The following is a 15869-nucleotide window of genomic DNA, read 5'->3' as shown; positions in this document are numbered from 1 at the left end:
TTATTTTTTATTTGATCCAATTCGTATATGTATAAAATCGTAATTGATTTGATTTGAAATTAATAAAATATATTATTTTTAAAGATAAATATAAAATTAAAAAATATATAAATATAAAATTAAATAAATAATAAAAAATATTTATATATATCATATTGGGTCAAAATGTATGTACCTAAAACTCGACTAACTTTAAAAAAAAAAAAAAAAAAACCTTAACTCAACCTAAAACCCGATTAAAAAAAATCTTATTTTATAAAGTCGGGTCAAAATCCGATAAATTCAGATTACACCTACTATGCTAAACTACAAATTATGTTAGACTTGAACCTAAGACCACTTACATCAAGAAGAATGATCCAATCATTTGAACCTACCATTTACTTTTTATTAATGTAGGATAAAATACAAATTTGAGATGCGAAAAAAATTCAAATGTAAATAATAAAAATGGTAACCAATTGGGTTGAATCAAATTTTTGCTTACACCGAATTCAATTCAATTTATATACTAAATACTCGAATCTAAGTAAATTTGATTTTAAAATATTATTCTTATAGCCAATTTAATTTGTGTACCTATAAAACTGTAATCAATTCGATTTAAAATTGATAAAATACTACTTTTTAATATAAAATATTATTTTAAAATGTAAATTTAAAATTTTAAAAATATATAAATATATATAAATATAACATTAAATAAATAACAAAAAATATTTATATAATGTTACTTTTTAATATAAAATATTATTTTTAAATATAAATATAAAATTTAAATATATATATATACATATAAATATATATAAATATACAATTACATAAATAATATATATATATATATATGTATATATCTATTCAGATCAAGATAAATTTACTTAAAACTCAACCTAACCTGAGTTTGATTTAAAAAAAAAAATTCAACCTAATCTAAAATCCAACTAAAAAATCCCTTATTTTATAATATCAGATTGAATCGATACCTATCTTATAAAATCAAGTTAAATCGATCAAGATCCAATAAATTTGAATTAAATTATCAATTCTATAAATACGTTGCTCAATCCCTTAAATGAAATCAAAATATACCATATCCAATAACATAAAAGAACAACAAAACCACTTGCGTCGAAAAACACCCGATCCTATCAATTGAGCCTACTACCGATAAAGGATAAACAAATATTTATTACATGTTTACAAATACTTCCGTAATTTTAAGTTTGGTTTTAAATTTTATTAGTAGTACAATGTCTGGATCTAGCATTGTCCATTGCTACCAGATTTTTATGGAAAAGAAACTATTTTTTCTCAAAAAGTGAACTACTAATGGTAATATTAATACCAATAATAAAATTTAAATAGACAATTAAAACTTCCTTGAGCTTTACATGATACTACCAAAAAAAATGCAGGATTTCAGTGGAGGATAAATCATCTCTGACTGCACCACTTCCCATGTACCATTTGCAAAGACCAATTTTAGGCCAAATACCTATACATGTTTGGAAACTCCTTGTGTCTCCCCAGATAGTCTCTTGTGATTAGATCTTCCATCCGCTTTTTGATGGCTGTAATATCTGGCTGCAAATTCCAAGCACATCATAAGAAGCTTGTGGCAATTTGACCCCCAAAAATAATAATAATAATAATAAGACTTGGTTGTCGGTCATTTTGGTGCTAAGAAACTCCAATCACTACCCCTTGTTTCATCTCTTTTGCTTTTGCATTAAAGGACCAATCACCTATTTACTTCCTTCTATTTCCATGCATGTGTTTGATCACATACACCTTCGAACATCAATATTCTTATCCAATGTGATAACCCCATTCTCCCCATTTCATCCCTTTTCGTTTAAATAAAAATCCATCACCTATTGTGACTCGGATACAAGCATCATGTCAAGTGCAAACGAATATGAGATCCCAACCATTTTTTACCTTTCTACCCAAATCTCATAGTAGACCTTGTCTTCTAACTTTTTATTTTTTAAACGTTTCTCTCATAAACTACACATGAAGGGTTGACATATATAAATACCTTGAACATGCGACTCAACTGCTCAGCACACTCATTTACTAATTGTGTCTGGCCCAAAACTTTCCTGCTCTTCATTATCCGCACAATTGCGGCATCAATAGCATGACTCCGATCTTTATCAACATCTTCAACAACTTTCTTCCTTTCAACCACAGGAGGGAGAGGAATCTACATAGGATAATTTACATGTTTATTTCCAAAGCTAAAAACTTATCATCCCAATAGATACTGCAAGCAACAATAATATAAAAGAGAGAGTTGCAAAAAATGTCCCAGACCTTAATCCTCCTCAACTTGTCAGTAAACTTAGAGTTGAACTCAAAGTAGTCACTCTGGGAAATCGTTTTTGTGTTTGGCTCTTTACTTAGAATCTTATACTTGGCACATGACAGCGAATGTAGTAGTCTGACCAAGTCATCATGGGTCAAGTTCAACTGAGCCATGATCTCTGAATAGCTCAGCCGATCAGAAGCATTAAAAAGCAGAAGGACAGCAGCCTGTTCACATAGGCAACTGAAAATTAGATTTCACAAAGTTCGAAGCTGAACGCCAGAACCGTCAGATAAGAATCCAACCCAAATCACAAATTTTTACCTGATAAGTTGAAACAATCAATTCTATAGTTTTTTGCTCGAACTTGCCATTAATGTGGCAAGTTCCCAGTGAGTATATCCATGTAAGCTTTCTGTGTTTTGTTTTTGTTTCATAAAATCCTTTGAAAACTTCCACACATTTGACCTGAAACAATGATATTCCCAAGTATAAATAAAATTTCTGAACACAAGCTGGAGTAAGAAATTTAATACTGTCATCGTGCAATAACATGCTCAAAGTCATTATTACCATCTCAGCAGGGAGATTGAGATCAAATGATTTATAACTTGGCCAGAATCCTGTGGTAAGAACAGTAACTGTCAAGTCAATCCCAGGATGTGCAGAAGAGTTATTCCTAAGATAGTCCTCAAAGCTGGCCTGGTTTTCCCTTGCCAGTGTCAGATCTGTGACCTGTTAGGAAGGTAGAAGACAAGTTTCATCACAATTAAAACCATAATCAATGCCAAACAAATAAACTAGGCAAAACCCAGGCAGACTACCATGCCCTCCATCTTAGAGGTGAACTGTCCACCACATTGTTGCTTTAGCTTAGTCAGAATACTCCTTTCACGATCATCATTAGCACTGTGGTCAAAAAGCAGTTGCCGAGCAAGCTTCTGCCTGTCAATGATTGCACACCATAAAATTAGGATCAAAATGTATCATATATACTCATGCCATTACAATTTTTTTAACAAGTATATAAGAAACTAATTGATAGATATGAAACTAATTGACAAAAAAAAAAAATAGCCTCACCTGTAGAATTCGGCAAAGAGGTCTTTATCACTAATATAGGCCAGCAGCTTAACTACCTGCAGAAACCAAACAGATAACTCAGAATCAATTTCAGATTACCATAAAATTAGCACCAAACGGTTGATAAAGCTACCTTCTCGAGTGTTTCTTCAATGGCTTCATCACTTAATTTCTCACTTCCACCCTTCTTGAGAACATTATCACAGAAAGTAGCCAAAAGCTCTGCACTTGAGCTTCCAGTAACAGTTTTGTTGCAAAATACCTCAAAAGCCTCTTTCAAGGCCTATTGAACATTTCAACAAGGCATGTGTTAGATGAAATGATTGAGCATGATCCATATTACAAATTTAGGTATTCCAACACAAACCTTGTGGAACAGAGTATGGTTTTGAAAACAGTCGGTCACATATGCCATATACTTATCATGCAACTCTATTATTTTCCTGATAAGGACCTGATGACAACAACACTACCAATTTTCAACATTTATGTTGATTGCAAGAGAATCCATTGCTGTAAAAGCTGGGATATTTACCTGTTCCTGCACACCAGCAGCATTTGAGGCCTGTGGAAATATGGTTGACTATCAGTACTTAGAACCAGACAGGTGAATATTCAAACTATAAATTATGTAGATTACTATCTATTTATCCCCCAACAATAGGAAAATCTTAGTCCGTGGTAGTTGGATTTAACTCTTTCCCTGTTTTTCCTAAAGAGAAATAACAAGGAAAAGTTTGCAGTTGGCATGTGAAACTTAACTGTTAAGAGAACTTTACAACTACAATAATAAATGAAGATAAATAAACACCATGCCAGATATAGGCTTAAATATTATTCTTGCACCTATTCTGTTAGTTTAAAAGAAAAAGATTTCATCCCATCACAAGCACACAATTACAATCTAGCAAAAATCTTCATGAATATCTTCAGGACATAAGGAAATCAATAAATGTATCCAGCAATTATACCCACTATCTAAATGGCCTGTTGAACCAATACTTGCTATCAGAGGAGGACAATAACAAAATTAACCTGGTTACTTGCAGCATCTTCCGCCTGTTGAACCAAGGCTGTACCTTCAGCAGTAACATGCTGCAAAAAGAAAATGCTCGGAGAGAGTCAGTAAAATCATAAAGTACTAAGAAAAAGATGGCCATTTAGCATGCAGAATATTGTAAAGAGAAAATTCAGACCTGCTTGAACATATTAGCAACAAGATCCAGGCCTCGATGTATTTTACAGTAAAGCCTGTACATCCTAGAAAGATCCTCCACCTACAGAGTGTAAACAAAGTCAAATAACTATCTCATTTATACATTTACCAAAACAAACAGCCAGAAGAGTAAGCATTGCTAGCAAAGAAACAAGGTTGAACAATATACCTTGTCATCTCTAAGCAAGGCCCTGCATCCAGAATGCTCCTTTTCAAGTAGCCGATTTGCATATGGGACCAACAACTCATGTTGCACTTTCTAGACAAACAACAAAAGGCTATAAATAAAGTGGTCTAGGAATTATAGAGCTGTCTTCATAGAAACTGTATATTTCACGTAATTAGATACATCAAAAACTTGAAATCTCAATTTCTAGGTAGCTTGAAGAAAATAGATAAAACAACCTGATCTTCCCACCTAAAGATAATTCACACAATTTCTATTGTAACAGCTTACTGACAACTTTCACGCATCGAACAATATTCATTTAAGTCAACTCTTACAGCAGACAATTAAACAGATTTTCTCTAAGGAGAAGAAAAAGTGCACCATCAAGCCAAACTTAGGCAACAGAAAAATCTCTTCATTAACCTATAAACTTCCAACCATTCAACTGACCTCTGACAATTTCTTCTCACTGCTTGAATGCAGGTAATGAGACACTCTGTCCCTTTCCTTCTTTAAGCACTCTTCAGACTGCAATTATCATTAAAATAAAATCTTTTAGAACCATCCATGTTAATCAGGGTGAAAAACATCTAACCTATAAAAAAAAACTAAACAGTTAAGCACTTGCCTTCAACATGTAATCCGGACAAGAATCTACCTCAATCCAGCTTGATGCCTTTCGTGAATAGTACGCACCAGTATCCTCAAGCATGTCTGCTTCAAAATCATCTTCGTAACGATCCATTTGTCCCATGCCAATCTCAACAAAAATATCTAACACATTCTTCAGTAATGTCCGGTCTATTTGCTCTCCTTCACGTTCTTTATCAATCTGATACGAAGAAACCATTACTCAGGTTTTTATTCAAAATGCAACCAAAAATACAATAAACCATGATGCAATGATGTAAACTTACAAGGGCAATTACAGCATCTCTGACTTTGGCATGCACTTCCTGATATACCTGAAATTAATAAAACGGATAGAAAACAATGAGTTAAAAGTATATTTGAAATAATGGGCAGGGGCAGCATACATTACAGCATATTTGTATTGGATATAGGTGTCATTAGAAGAACTAATAACGAACCAGATCACGGAAGCAGGTCAACCCAACTTCATTAAGTTTAGGAAGTGATCTCCGGCGAATGAAGTGGAGCTCAAGGTAAAGGAAGAATCGTGATAGCCACCTGACCATTACTTTATGGTTTGCCCATCTTTTAACAAGCTCCCTCAGCATGAATTCATCATGCTTCTCTCTTAAAGATGGCAATACCTGATTTTCAGAAAGGAGGAAATTTGAGACCAACAGATATTTGCCACACAATGTAGATGATGGATAAATAACTTTCATAGGGTTTCTATTGAGCAGAAAACTATTAAAAGAAAGATTTAAAAAAGTATCCAACAATAAAACCAGACTTAAAAAGAAATTAACAAAGGAAACTAGGAACTGAAATCTTTAAACAACAATATAATCCATAGAACATCAAACAAATGCAACCAAAGTTCTAGGAATATAGAAGCTTAAAATATGCATCGTAAAGATGCTGGTCTAATCCCTTTGTCATACCATAAAGAAAAACATATGAGGATTTCAATAAGATTTTACAAAGAGAGGACCAATTACATTAGCATCCTCGAAATTTTAGCTGTAAAACAATACCTACAAAATAAACTGAATTTTATATAAAACACTAAACTATCTATACTCAGATCAGTGGTCAGCAACCGATGGCTGCCATAACGCCAAATTCCTTACCGTGGAAGTCATATATTCTTCAAATGCCTCTCGATACTTGTCATAAAGCTGTTGAGAATAATCATGTGGCGGCTTTTGAGTACACATGTTGAAGATAGTACTGTAGTAATTCCAAATAAGGAAAGACAATTAGCATATAAAATTCCAGTTAAATTTTTTGGCCACCAACAAAGAAAAAATACCAGATAATTACAAATAATAACTAAACGGCTTAAAAAAGCCAACAAAACTGAAAATAAGTAATTATGGATACGTGTAAAGCATCATATATTCTTCTGAGCTAAATGGAGGCTCAGATAGTCCTTCCAAAATCCTCTTCAGCTTTCTGATCCCCTTCTGCTGCATATAATCCCATCCTTGATCCAATTCAATAGTCTTGCGCTCCATTTTTAAAAGAGCCAAAATTTCGTCGAATCAAGATCTATAAAAGCATATAACAAAAAAAATCAAAACCTCGAAAATCAAACAATCAAACCACAAAAAATAACAAAAAACGTTCATGAAAATTGGGCAAAAAAAATTCAACCACAAATAAATTCCATATAGATAAATTAAATAGTGATATAACAGGAGATGCAGATCAAACAATGACTAAAAAACGGGCGATAAAATCAGAAGGAGCAAAAAAAGGCCAACAACCAGGAAAAAAGCATATTTATAAACAATTACTATAACATTTAAAACAAAAAAAATGAACAAACAAACATTTAATTTGAGGTGTCAATTTAACTTTATATATATATATATATATATATAGATAGAGAGAGAGAGGCTCAACTTAGATCAATATAAAATTTTTTTAGTTTTTATATTTTTTTAACTATTAATTGCCATAGATCCAAGGATGAAAGACAAAAGTTAAAAAAAAATGATTTAATCTCATCCTTAGATCTATTAAAATTAATTATTAGACAAATTAAAACACTTTTTTCAAATTAGTTATTTCAATTAATCCAAAAAATGAAACTAAACTATATTTCTCTTTGTAACTTGTCTCTTTCATCTTTTGAATTTATTGAAACTAATGGTTAAAAGAAATATAAAACTAAAAATTTTTATATTTTTTTAATAATTAATTTTAATAGATATACATGATGAGATAGATAAGTAAAAAAAAAAAAATTAATCTCTTTAGATCTATTAAAATCAAAAATTAAAAAAATAATTATTTTTTTGTATAAATTGATCTCTTCTCATATACATACATATACATATATATATATATATAGATATATAACACACTAGGAGATTACAAAATTTTGGGGGCCAAGAATCCCCTGATTACCGTTATGATCCACCCTCCAAGATGATTAAGTTAACAAACTACAGCAAAATATTAAAAATGCAAAGAAAGAGTGGTTACCTGGATTGTTCTTTGGGTGATCAAGAACTGCATTCAGTGAGACAAAATCGGACAAAAGCGGAAAACAAGGAAACTTTTTGGTTGAAGATCAGAGCAACGGGACAAAAGCATAAAAAATGAGCAAAAACGTTTTTTTCTTCTCTGAGAGTCAATAACGGCAACGGTAACACTGAACCTTTGCAAATATAAATATATATAAATTTTTTGTGAGAATTTCGAACAGAAGGGAATGTTGGATTGCTCTTTCACTGAAATTATCTTGTTTTACCAATTAGCAGCAGGGGAGGAAGGAGAGAGAAGGTTTCTGCGGGAGGACCAAATCAAAGGAACCACCGTCACCAGGTACTACGGTTTTTCAAAACTGTGATTTTTCTGGGATGATTGAATCATGAAACATGATACTCATATTTTCTTCCAAGGCCAAAAAAAAAAACAAAAAAATCTTACAGCTTCCTTCCAATATTTTCCAATTTGCTTTCTACTAATCTGTTGTTTTAATAAGGCGAGGAACGTCCTCTGTCATGGACAAATGTCACTGGGCCTTTTTGGCCGTGTATTTTAAGTTGGAGCACGTCTCGGAATGTCCCGTCTGAGTATCATTGTTGTCCTTCAAGACTAGGGGTTGACTAGGGCGAACCTCTCGTAATTCTTCATTTAAAAAAAAAAAAAAGGCTGGTTTATGCTTTGATAATGCATTTGACCTGCAAATCTTGAAATTATGAAATTCTTAGAACACAATTATCTAGTGCTAAAGTGGGGAAGTTTTTTCTTCTCCAGAAAAAGGCTGAGACCATATCTTCCAAAATGAAGGAAAAATTTTGTTTGCTTTTGAGCAAAATAAGAAAAAACGAAGGAATATATATTTTAATATTACTATGTCATTTTAGAGGGGAATAAGAACCATAAGCCAAAATGCCAAGAGGAAACAACAAAAAATACTTCCATCAACAAGCGTGTTAAAAACTTGTCCATTACTTATGGCACCAAAGTAGTAGTTAACAAAATTTTCGTTTGATAATTATAAAAAGTAACAGTAGGTGATACAGTATTAGAGGATATCAATTATAATTTTTTATTATAATTTTATAATTATTCAATCATAATAAATATAAATTATGTAAAGATTTGTTGGGGGCCCATGATTTGTTGCACCTGTCCAGTCTAGGCCGTGATGTCAATATCCAACGTCAAATTTTATGTCGTTAAATTACAAAGTCCAAATTGCCATTACGTATGAATTCCCATCATATAAACATAGAAAATTAGAAATTCGGGTAATGACAAGTCCTGGCATAGCAATTTCGTCATTAGAAAATTGAGAAGGAGCTTTCAAATGTATTTAGCGTGGGTTATAATATCCTAATAGATATTCCTGATAATTTAAAATATAAAAGATGATACAACATAATTACTATAAGTAAAATTACTTAATTATCTTTTATCATCTCAATTTTAAAATTTTTAAATATGTATGTTCGGTAAATTTTATAACATACTAAATATATTTATCTGATAAATAATATAATTTATTGAATTTTCATATCTAATAAGTTATACTTAGAATTTAAGGAAAAAAAACATTGAAAAAAAAAATCTCATATCCTAAAATTTTTTTACACCATTACAAAGAAAAAAAAAAAGATTTGTTTTAAATAATTCTATATTTGTTTACAAATTGATAGACAAAAATTATGCATGTAAATTTTTAATTTTTTCATTTAAACTATTTGAAACAAAAACTTTAAAAACTTCATAATATGTAAATCCAAAACTTTTAAAAACTTTTGAATTTATTAATATGGAAGCTTAAAAGTGGAAAGGGATTTGAGAAAAAGTAATTAACTAATCTCATTTGGAAATAATTTTGAAAAAAAAAAAGTGAACAGAAAAAATAGGTGCAAATAGAAATTTATTATTCATAAATTTAATTAATTGTACATAAATGTATTTTGGGTTTCATATCATTTAAATTTTAAAATTAAATTCATATTTATTATTAATTAATTATTAACCAAATTAAAATTGAATAAATCTAATTATTTATGAATTTAATCATTCATAAATTTATTATATTCATAAATTCAATTAATTATAAATAAATCTATTTAATATTTAATATAGTTATTAAATAATATAAATGCGCATAAAATCATCGCACTTTATCAGAATGTAAACCTAGTAAAAGCTAACTTTATCTATTCAATTTTAAGCGCTTTAACAGTACTCATTTTTTCCTATCATGCACCGATTTCTGCGATGGTAATTTAAAAAGGCTTTTGTCTGACAAAAAACCAAAAGGCTTTTTCTATTTTTAATGCACAAGCATCATCATAAATAAACCTATAATTGTAGACCTTGCAGTATTAGATATAGACATACATGTATAAAAAAGGATAAATACAGTAAATATTTTTTTTAAAGAAAAATCCATAAGTAAATAAATTATTTAATTATAAAATTATGGTAAAATATATCGTATCTAACAGTTTAAAATATATTATTATTATAAATCATGCATTCGAGATAATTTTAATATGTGATCGTCGATAAAATTCAAATCCAATAGCAAATGTTCATTTTTACGAAAGCTAACTCTGATTTTATAATATGTATGTGATATTAAATTTTAAAATTTTCACATATACAAATCATTATTTAACTTTTTTTTTACATAATAAAAGAATTCATTATCTTAAAAAAAAATGAATGATGAACATTTTAAAAAAGTGAATATTAATTTGAAATTTTTATTTTAAATTCTATATAATTATTTTCAATAAAAAAATTACAAACTTCATTTAAAACATCTCATTTGCCCTTTATAATAAAAAGTTAAGAGAAGTCAAATCCTTTTCTTACTAATTAAATCTCACTTCTTCCTTGCTTCTTTAATTATTGTTATTATTATTATTTGTTATAAGGTAAGTTTCAGTGAATTAAGAACGACATATTTACTCAACCAATTACTCACAACCAAGCTCAATACAAAATTTGTGCATTTCTTTTTCTTTTTTCTGATTGATGAACAAGATAATTAGGAACTGACGTAGGTCTTTTTCAAGTAGCAAAAGAAGCTGTTAATTATTCCACCACAAAGAAGGCATTGATCTCTTTAATTTTGTAATTGTGGAGATAATAAGTATAGGTGAATTGTTCAGGAAATTGGAGTCTTCACAAGTTCTGAAACTGCTGCCGGCATCCACTGATGATTCCACGAAGAAGAACATCCTTGGTGTATCTGGTTCCCGTATCCTTGTCATTGTTTGGTTGTGTTTATCAACCTCCCTGTTTCCTCTCTCTTCTCTCTTCGTTATTTATTTTTTGAGCAGGTTAGGGTGATTTATTTATTTCTTTTACCTTGTAAACCATCCAAATAAAAAAAGGAAAACCATTTGTTAAGGAACAAGGTATCTTATCAGTTTTAACTCTTAATGTATACTCTGTAGTACCTTTTGGTCATTTCTTTATTATACCTATCAAGTATTTTATCATATGAAGTCATGCACATTAGACATGTTCATTGCTATTCATATAAGTTAAAAGATGTATGCTCGGCATCTTTTTTTTTTTCACCAGTTAGAGTTTGGATTTCTTGTTTGTATGGGAGATTGATTGTATCTCATCCTGACTTAGGGTTTGGACCTTTTTTTTTGGGGGGGCGGGGGGGGAGGGGGAGGGTTTGAGTATGGGAATTATTAATTTTATTGATTTCTTTCCTGCTTGCTAGTCATGATCCATTTGCTTGAACTTCATGCCTATCTATTCTTCTGATTTACCGTTCTCTATCTTAATCGCTTTATAACATGCAAGATGATATATGTGCAATTGTATAGTTCCTTTCAATAGTTCCATTCAAGAGTAGCACAGTGCCTTAGCTAGTCCAGATAGCAGAGAACGCAGGAAGGTTCAGTTAGTGGAACAGCCAGGGCAAAAATTGGCTGGCAAAAGCTCGCAGACTAGAACAGTACCTATTACTCAAAGTCGCCCTATGTCTGCTGATGATATCCAAAAAGCAAAAATGCGTGCTTTATATATGCAGAGTAAACATGGGAAAACTGGCTCGTCTAATGGAATGAATGAAGCAAAGAGTGAAGGTTTCAACAAACCTTCAACTTATCAGGCTAACTTTTCCCCACCAGTTTCTAATGTGCCCTCTTGGCCTGCTGAAGAACAAAAGAAACCTGTAATTCCCCCCAAAACTTCTAACAGGCTGGAAAATTCTCTTGATCCAAAACAGACTATGGATTCAAAGGAGTCCCCATGGGAGAAATGCCAGAAGGTCAAAATCCCATGGCAAACACCACCAGGTAAATTTGCTATTAGTGTTTTTTTTCATCGGTACCTTCTGCATTCTGTTAACACACTGAATTTTAGATGGTAGTGAGTGCTCCTTAAGTAACTTCCACAATTATCATCGATGAAGACTCAATTGTATCTTTGCAACCATGGACTCCTACTTCCTTTCATCCTCATCCCATCGCCCACAATCTTTTTCCTTTTCTACCTTTTTTTTTTCCCAATAGGAATAGTTAACAGCCTGCAAATTTTAGTTTTGCATCACCCCTTTCCAAAAATATTGAAAATAAAAAAGTTGTTACAAATATTTCTCTTGATATGTGATGATATTTAAAATAATTGTACCGTTGGAAATATCCTCCTGTTAAAAATATTAGGATTAACGTTGACAGAATGTATTTGATTCTTGGTCTATTGCAAAAGTTTGTTCTACACTTGATTTTTTTTTTATGTGTGCACCAAAATGGGGAATGTGCTTGCAATAGCTTAGTAAAGTGCTTAGCGGCCCATAACCATAAAAATAAAGGTGCTGGTGAATTGTACATCGAAAAGTTTAGCGGAGAAAATGAAAACCATTAGTTTAAAAATTTGGTGACAACTAGTCTTGGTAGACAAAAATTCTTATTCGGATAATGAAGTTTTTGCTAACATTAGTGGTTAGTCCGAATATCATAATCTCTAGTAGAAGGTTTTAATTATTAGACATTGGAGGACAGTATTGTTTCAGTATTGTTTCAGATAAGTTGAGGGTGGCAGGGATTTTTTGTTGAACTTTTGACTTTTACTTAGTTGCTGATTTTCACTGAGTGCAGTACCTTTCAAGGGCATTTCTTCTTCATCTCACCATTTTTTATGATTTTTTTCTCCCCCTAACCACCGTTCCAACCACGATAATATAACAACCTTCTTCAGTGGTAGGCAAGGCAGTCTGTGACTATAAGACAAGCAATCAAATCGTATATCTAAAACTTTCTAACTATTTTGATCTTCCTTCTATTACTCTCTCTAAGCTTTTTAGGTAGATATTCTTTTTTTTTTTAATTTTTTATTGTTGGAATCATCTCACTTATTTTAATTTATCTGCGGGTTTTAGACTGTTTAAGTCATTTTCTTTTATGCAGAAGTAAAACTCAACGACCTTTGGAGAGTTGGTGCTGGTGAGAATAGCAAAGAGGTTGATGTGCAGAAAAACAGAAATTGTACAGAGAGGGAAACTTTCTATTACTCAAACCAGGAGATAACATCTAACCCCAAGGAACCATGGGACAGAGAAATGGACTATGATGACACACTGACCCCAGAAATCCCAACTGAACAACCACCTGAAACTGACTGTATAGAAACACAGGTTGCCCTGGGTGAACATGTAAATAGTACAGATACTTTGGTACCTTCCTCCCAAATTGGTGGTGGCGTTGCAGCCGAACCAGATCTTGAGTTGTTAGCTGTACTTCTGAAAAACCCGGCTTTGGTTTTTGCCTTGACTTCTGGCCAAGCTGGTAACCTGACAAGTGAAGAAACAGTGAAGCTGCTAGACATGATTAAGGCTGGTAATTCAAACGATACTGGTAAAAAACTGGAAGAGAAGGTTGAAGTGTCTCTTCCATCCCCAACGCCATCGAGCAATCCTGGAACGGTGCGTGATATAGGCTTCTACCAAGAATTTATTTTCAGTTTCTCAGGGGTGGGCGGTGCCATCTGTTATCTCCTCGTTGCTCTCCCTTGATCCATATTTCACACATAATTAAAAAGAAAAACTACATATAGGAATCCGCATTCACTGAAAAGAATTAAAATAAACCGGGTAGAAATAAGGTTAAAAGTGAGGCCTGCAATAGAAAAATTGCAACCAATTTGATGTTTAGATGGGAGCATGCTCACATGGGAGAGAGCAATGGTTCAAGTCAACTATCGATGGCTATCTTCATCAGTTAACCAGAAGGGGAAAACGTGGCAAAGGATAGAACAGGTTTATTAGGCCTTGTGGGTTCATTTTTACAGGACCCTTTCACTGCCTGCATGTATAAAACTGTTGACCGTGGCCTAAGCAACGATATATGTGGACCCTCATATCATTGCTACGTTTTTAAAATTATAGATTATAGTATTGTTGTACTTTTTAAAGTATGATAATGACGGCTATCGCTATTATGAACTAACTTTGGTAGCTTGTTTAAGTATAAAAATTCTCTGATTTAGACTGATTATCGCTGTCATTTCATTTTATCTTGATTGCATTTTTTGTTTAATGTGCAGAGTGAATGGAGACCGGAGACAGTCAGGAACCCTTTTTCACAGCAAAGTCAAAAGAGAAACAGAGTTGTTCAGGCTTCTCTTGGAGTTGGCACCGCCACTCCTGTTGCGGAAAGGCTTCCTGCTACCAGCATGGCGGCGCTACAACAAGAGGCAATGGCCCTTCATTAGCTCAACAGCTTGCAGCAGCCATGGCACAGTTGTTGCCTCAATCAAATGCCATCATTCCTGAAAAGCAATCTCCTAATGTTGCTTTTTCACACCGTGGTCTTCCGTCCAATTATCCTGCTATACAACCACCAGCTTCCGACGTAGCCTTAACCATGAAAAATCCACCCCCTGTTAACTCTTTAACAAATTTATTAGATGCAGCTGGTCCTTCATTGCCGGTTGAAACCATGAGTAATGTGAAGCGTGCAACAATCTCCATAACACCAAATGTACCAGAAAAAATGCACTCTTCATTTTCTCTGTCTCCCTTGATGCCAACACTGTCACGGCCGCAACCACAGCTACGGCCACAACCACCCCATGTATATGATCCTCCTCTGCAAACTCATTTATATTCATCTAGACCCCCAGTGGATAACATAGGTCCGATGTCTGATCCTTGGAGAGCCAGGCAGAGTTTGGCTTCTAATCCTCATTCTCAGGCTAATCAAAACAATTATAATGCATCGTTTGCAGGATTTGTGCAGCCTCAGTTGCGATCAGGTCCTCCACTAGAAGGGAATGAGTATGTGGGCAATGAATGTTTTGAGTCATGGAGTCCAGAGAATAGTCCAAATTGGTCTTCGGAGTATGTGCCAGGAAGGAACTACCTCGAAGCCAGAATGAATTCCGAGTGGAGTTATAGACCTGACAGGTCATGGCTAGGGAATTCTCCTGGGTACAGGGACCACAACGGACAGGGAAATAGAAGATGGCGTGACAGAAAATGACGAGACTTGCCGGCAATTTTTGCCTTGGGTTGGGGATGCCGGCCTGTACACAGTGAGTTTTCTATAGTAATAAAATTCTTTGGTGGGTAAAGGTGGAAAATGGAAGGCAATACCGGAACGTTATGTTCACTGGACACTACAAATACTAATTGCGGCTTTCTGGATTTTCCAGGCTTTGTGCTTGGTATTCAATTTGACAAGCACATTCAAAGAAAGGAATACAAACTTGTGAGGAGTTGCCCTTTGTGTTTCTCTATCTCATCCCCCATGGACTAACAGTTTAACGGTGGATTGGACTGGGCCAATTTGGACTCAAAATCTTGAGCAAAAAGTCGCTTAATCGCAATAGTAAATGGACCCTTCCTTTTGATTGTGAATGGACTTGTTTTGGGCCTTGCTGCATGACTTGAGAACAATCACCTGTACTAGATTCTATACTTTAAAAATATTTATGGCACCCGATTTTATAAAAAA

At 33.0% G+C, this 15869-nt stretch overlaps 1 protein-coding gene and 1 pseudogene across 5 annotated transcripts; one reads left to right on the top strand and one right to left on the bottom strand.

Annotated features, from left to right (window-relative positions):
- Window positions 1-1170: 1170 nt before the first annotated feature.
- On the bottom strand, window positions 1171-8544 carry LOC111314159 (cullin-1-like). 4 transcript variants are annotated; one of them, XM_022915244.2, is made up of 20 exons: window positions 7906-8433; window positions 6796-6963; window positions 6543-6642; window positions 5871-6056; window positions 5697-5744; window positions 5408-5611; window positions 5230-5307; window positions 4780-4869; window positions 4591-4671; window positions 4430-4489; window positions 3930-3959; window positions 3762-3848; window positions 3528-3677; window positions 3395-3450; window positions 3136-3256; window positions 2885-3046; window positions 2636-2779; window positions 2320-2538; window positions 2042-2209; window positions 1171-1584 (listed from the first exon to the last, which is right to left on the bottom strand). In XM_022915244.2, the coding sequence occupies exons 2-20, from the start codon at window positions 6927-6929 to the stop codon at window positions 1483-1485; spliced, it is 2220 nt and encodes a 739-aa protein (XP_022770979.2). In that variant the 5' UTR covers window positions 6930-6963; window positions 7906-8433; the 3' UTR covers window positions 1171-1482. The 4 variants fall into 4 exon arrangements, with proteins under 4 accessions (XP_022770979.2, XP_022770981.2, XP_089608465.1 ...); XM_022915246.2 differs by lacking the exon at window positions 7906-8433 and adding an exon at window positions 7069-7227; XM_089752339.1 differs by lacking the exon at window positions 3762-3848 and having other exon boundaries at window positions 7906-8544.
- Window positions 7885-15647, top strand: LOC149512125 (uncharacterized; annotated as a pseudogene). The gene is made up of 7 exons (XR_016332370.1): window positions 7885-7941; window positions 8181-8247; window positions 8408-8458; window positions 11006-11152; window positions 11790-12212; window positions 13323-13837; window positions 14458-15647. The product of XR_016332370.1 is annotated as an uncharacterized LOC149512125 (transcript).
- The last annotated feature ends 222 nt before the right edge of the window (window positions 15648-15869 follow it).

The sequence above is a fragment of the Durio zibethinus genome, chromosome 23 (genome assembly GCF_047325235.1).
Source record: "Durio zibethinus cultivar Kanyao isolate XHJ-2024 chromosome 23, ASM4732523v1, whole genome shotgun sequence".
NCBI classification, from domain to species: domain Eukaryota; kingdom Viridiplantae; phylum Streptophyta; class Magnoliopsida; order Malvales; family Malvaceae; genus Durio; species Durio zibethinus.
The sequence above is the reverse complement of the archived record's forward strand: the minus strand, read 5'-3'. Positions and strand labels throughout refer to the sequence as shown.

Excerpts from the sequence above, each read along its gene's own strand:
- LOC111314159 (XM_022915244.2), bottom strand. The coding sequence starts at position 6,929 with ATGGAGCGCAAGACTATTGAATTGGATCAAGGATGGGATTATATGCAG. Across the intron at positions 3,849-3,929 it reads CTGCTGGTGTGCAGGAACAG|GTCCTTATCAGGAAAATAAT; the intron begins GTAAATATCCCA and ends TGTTGTCATCAG. Across the intron at positions 2,780-2,884 it reads TCAATCTCCCTGCTGAGATG|GTCAAATGTGTGGAAGTTTT; the intron begins GTAATAATGACT and ends TCATTGTTTCAG.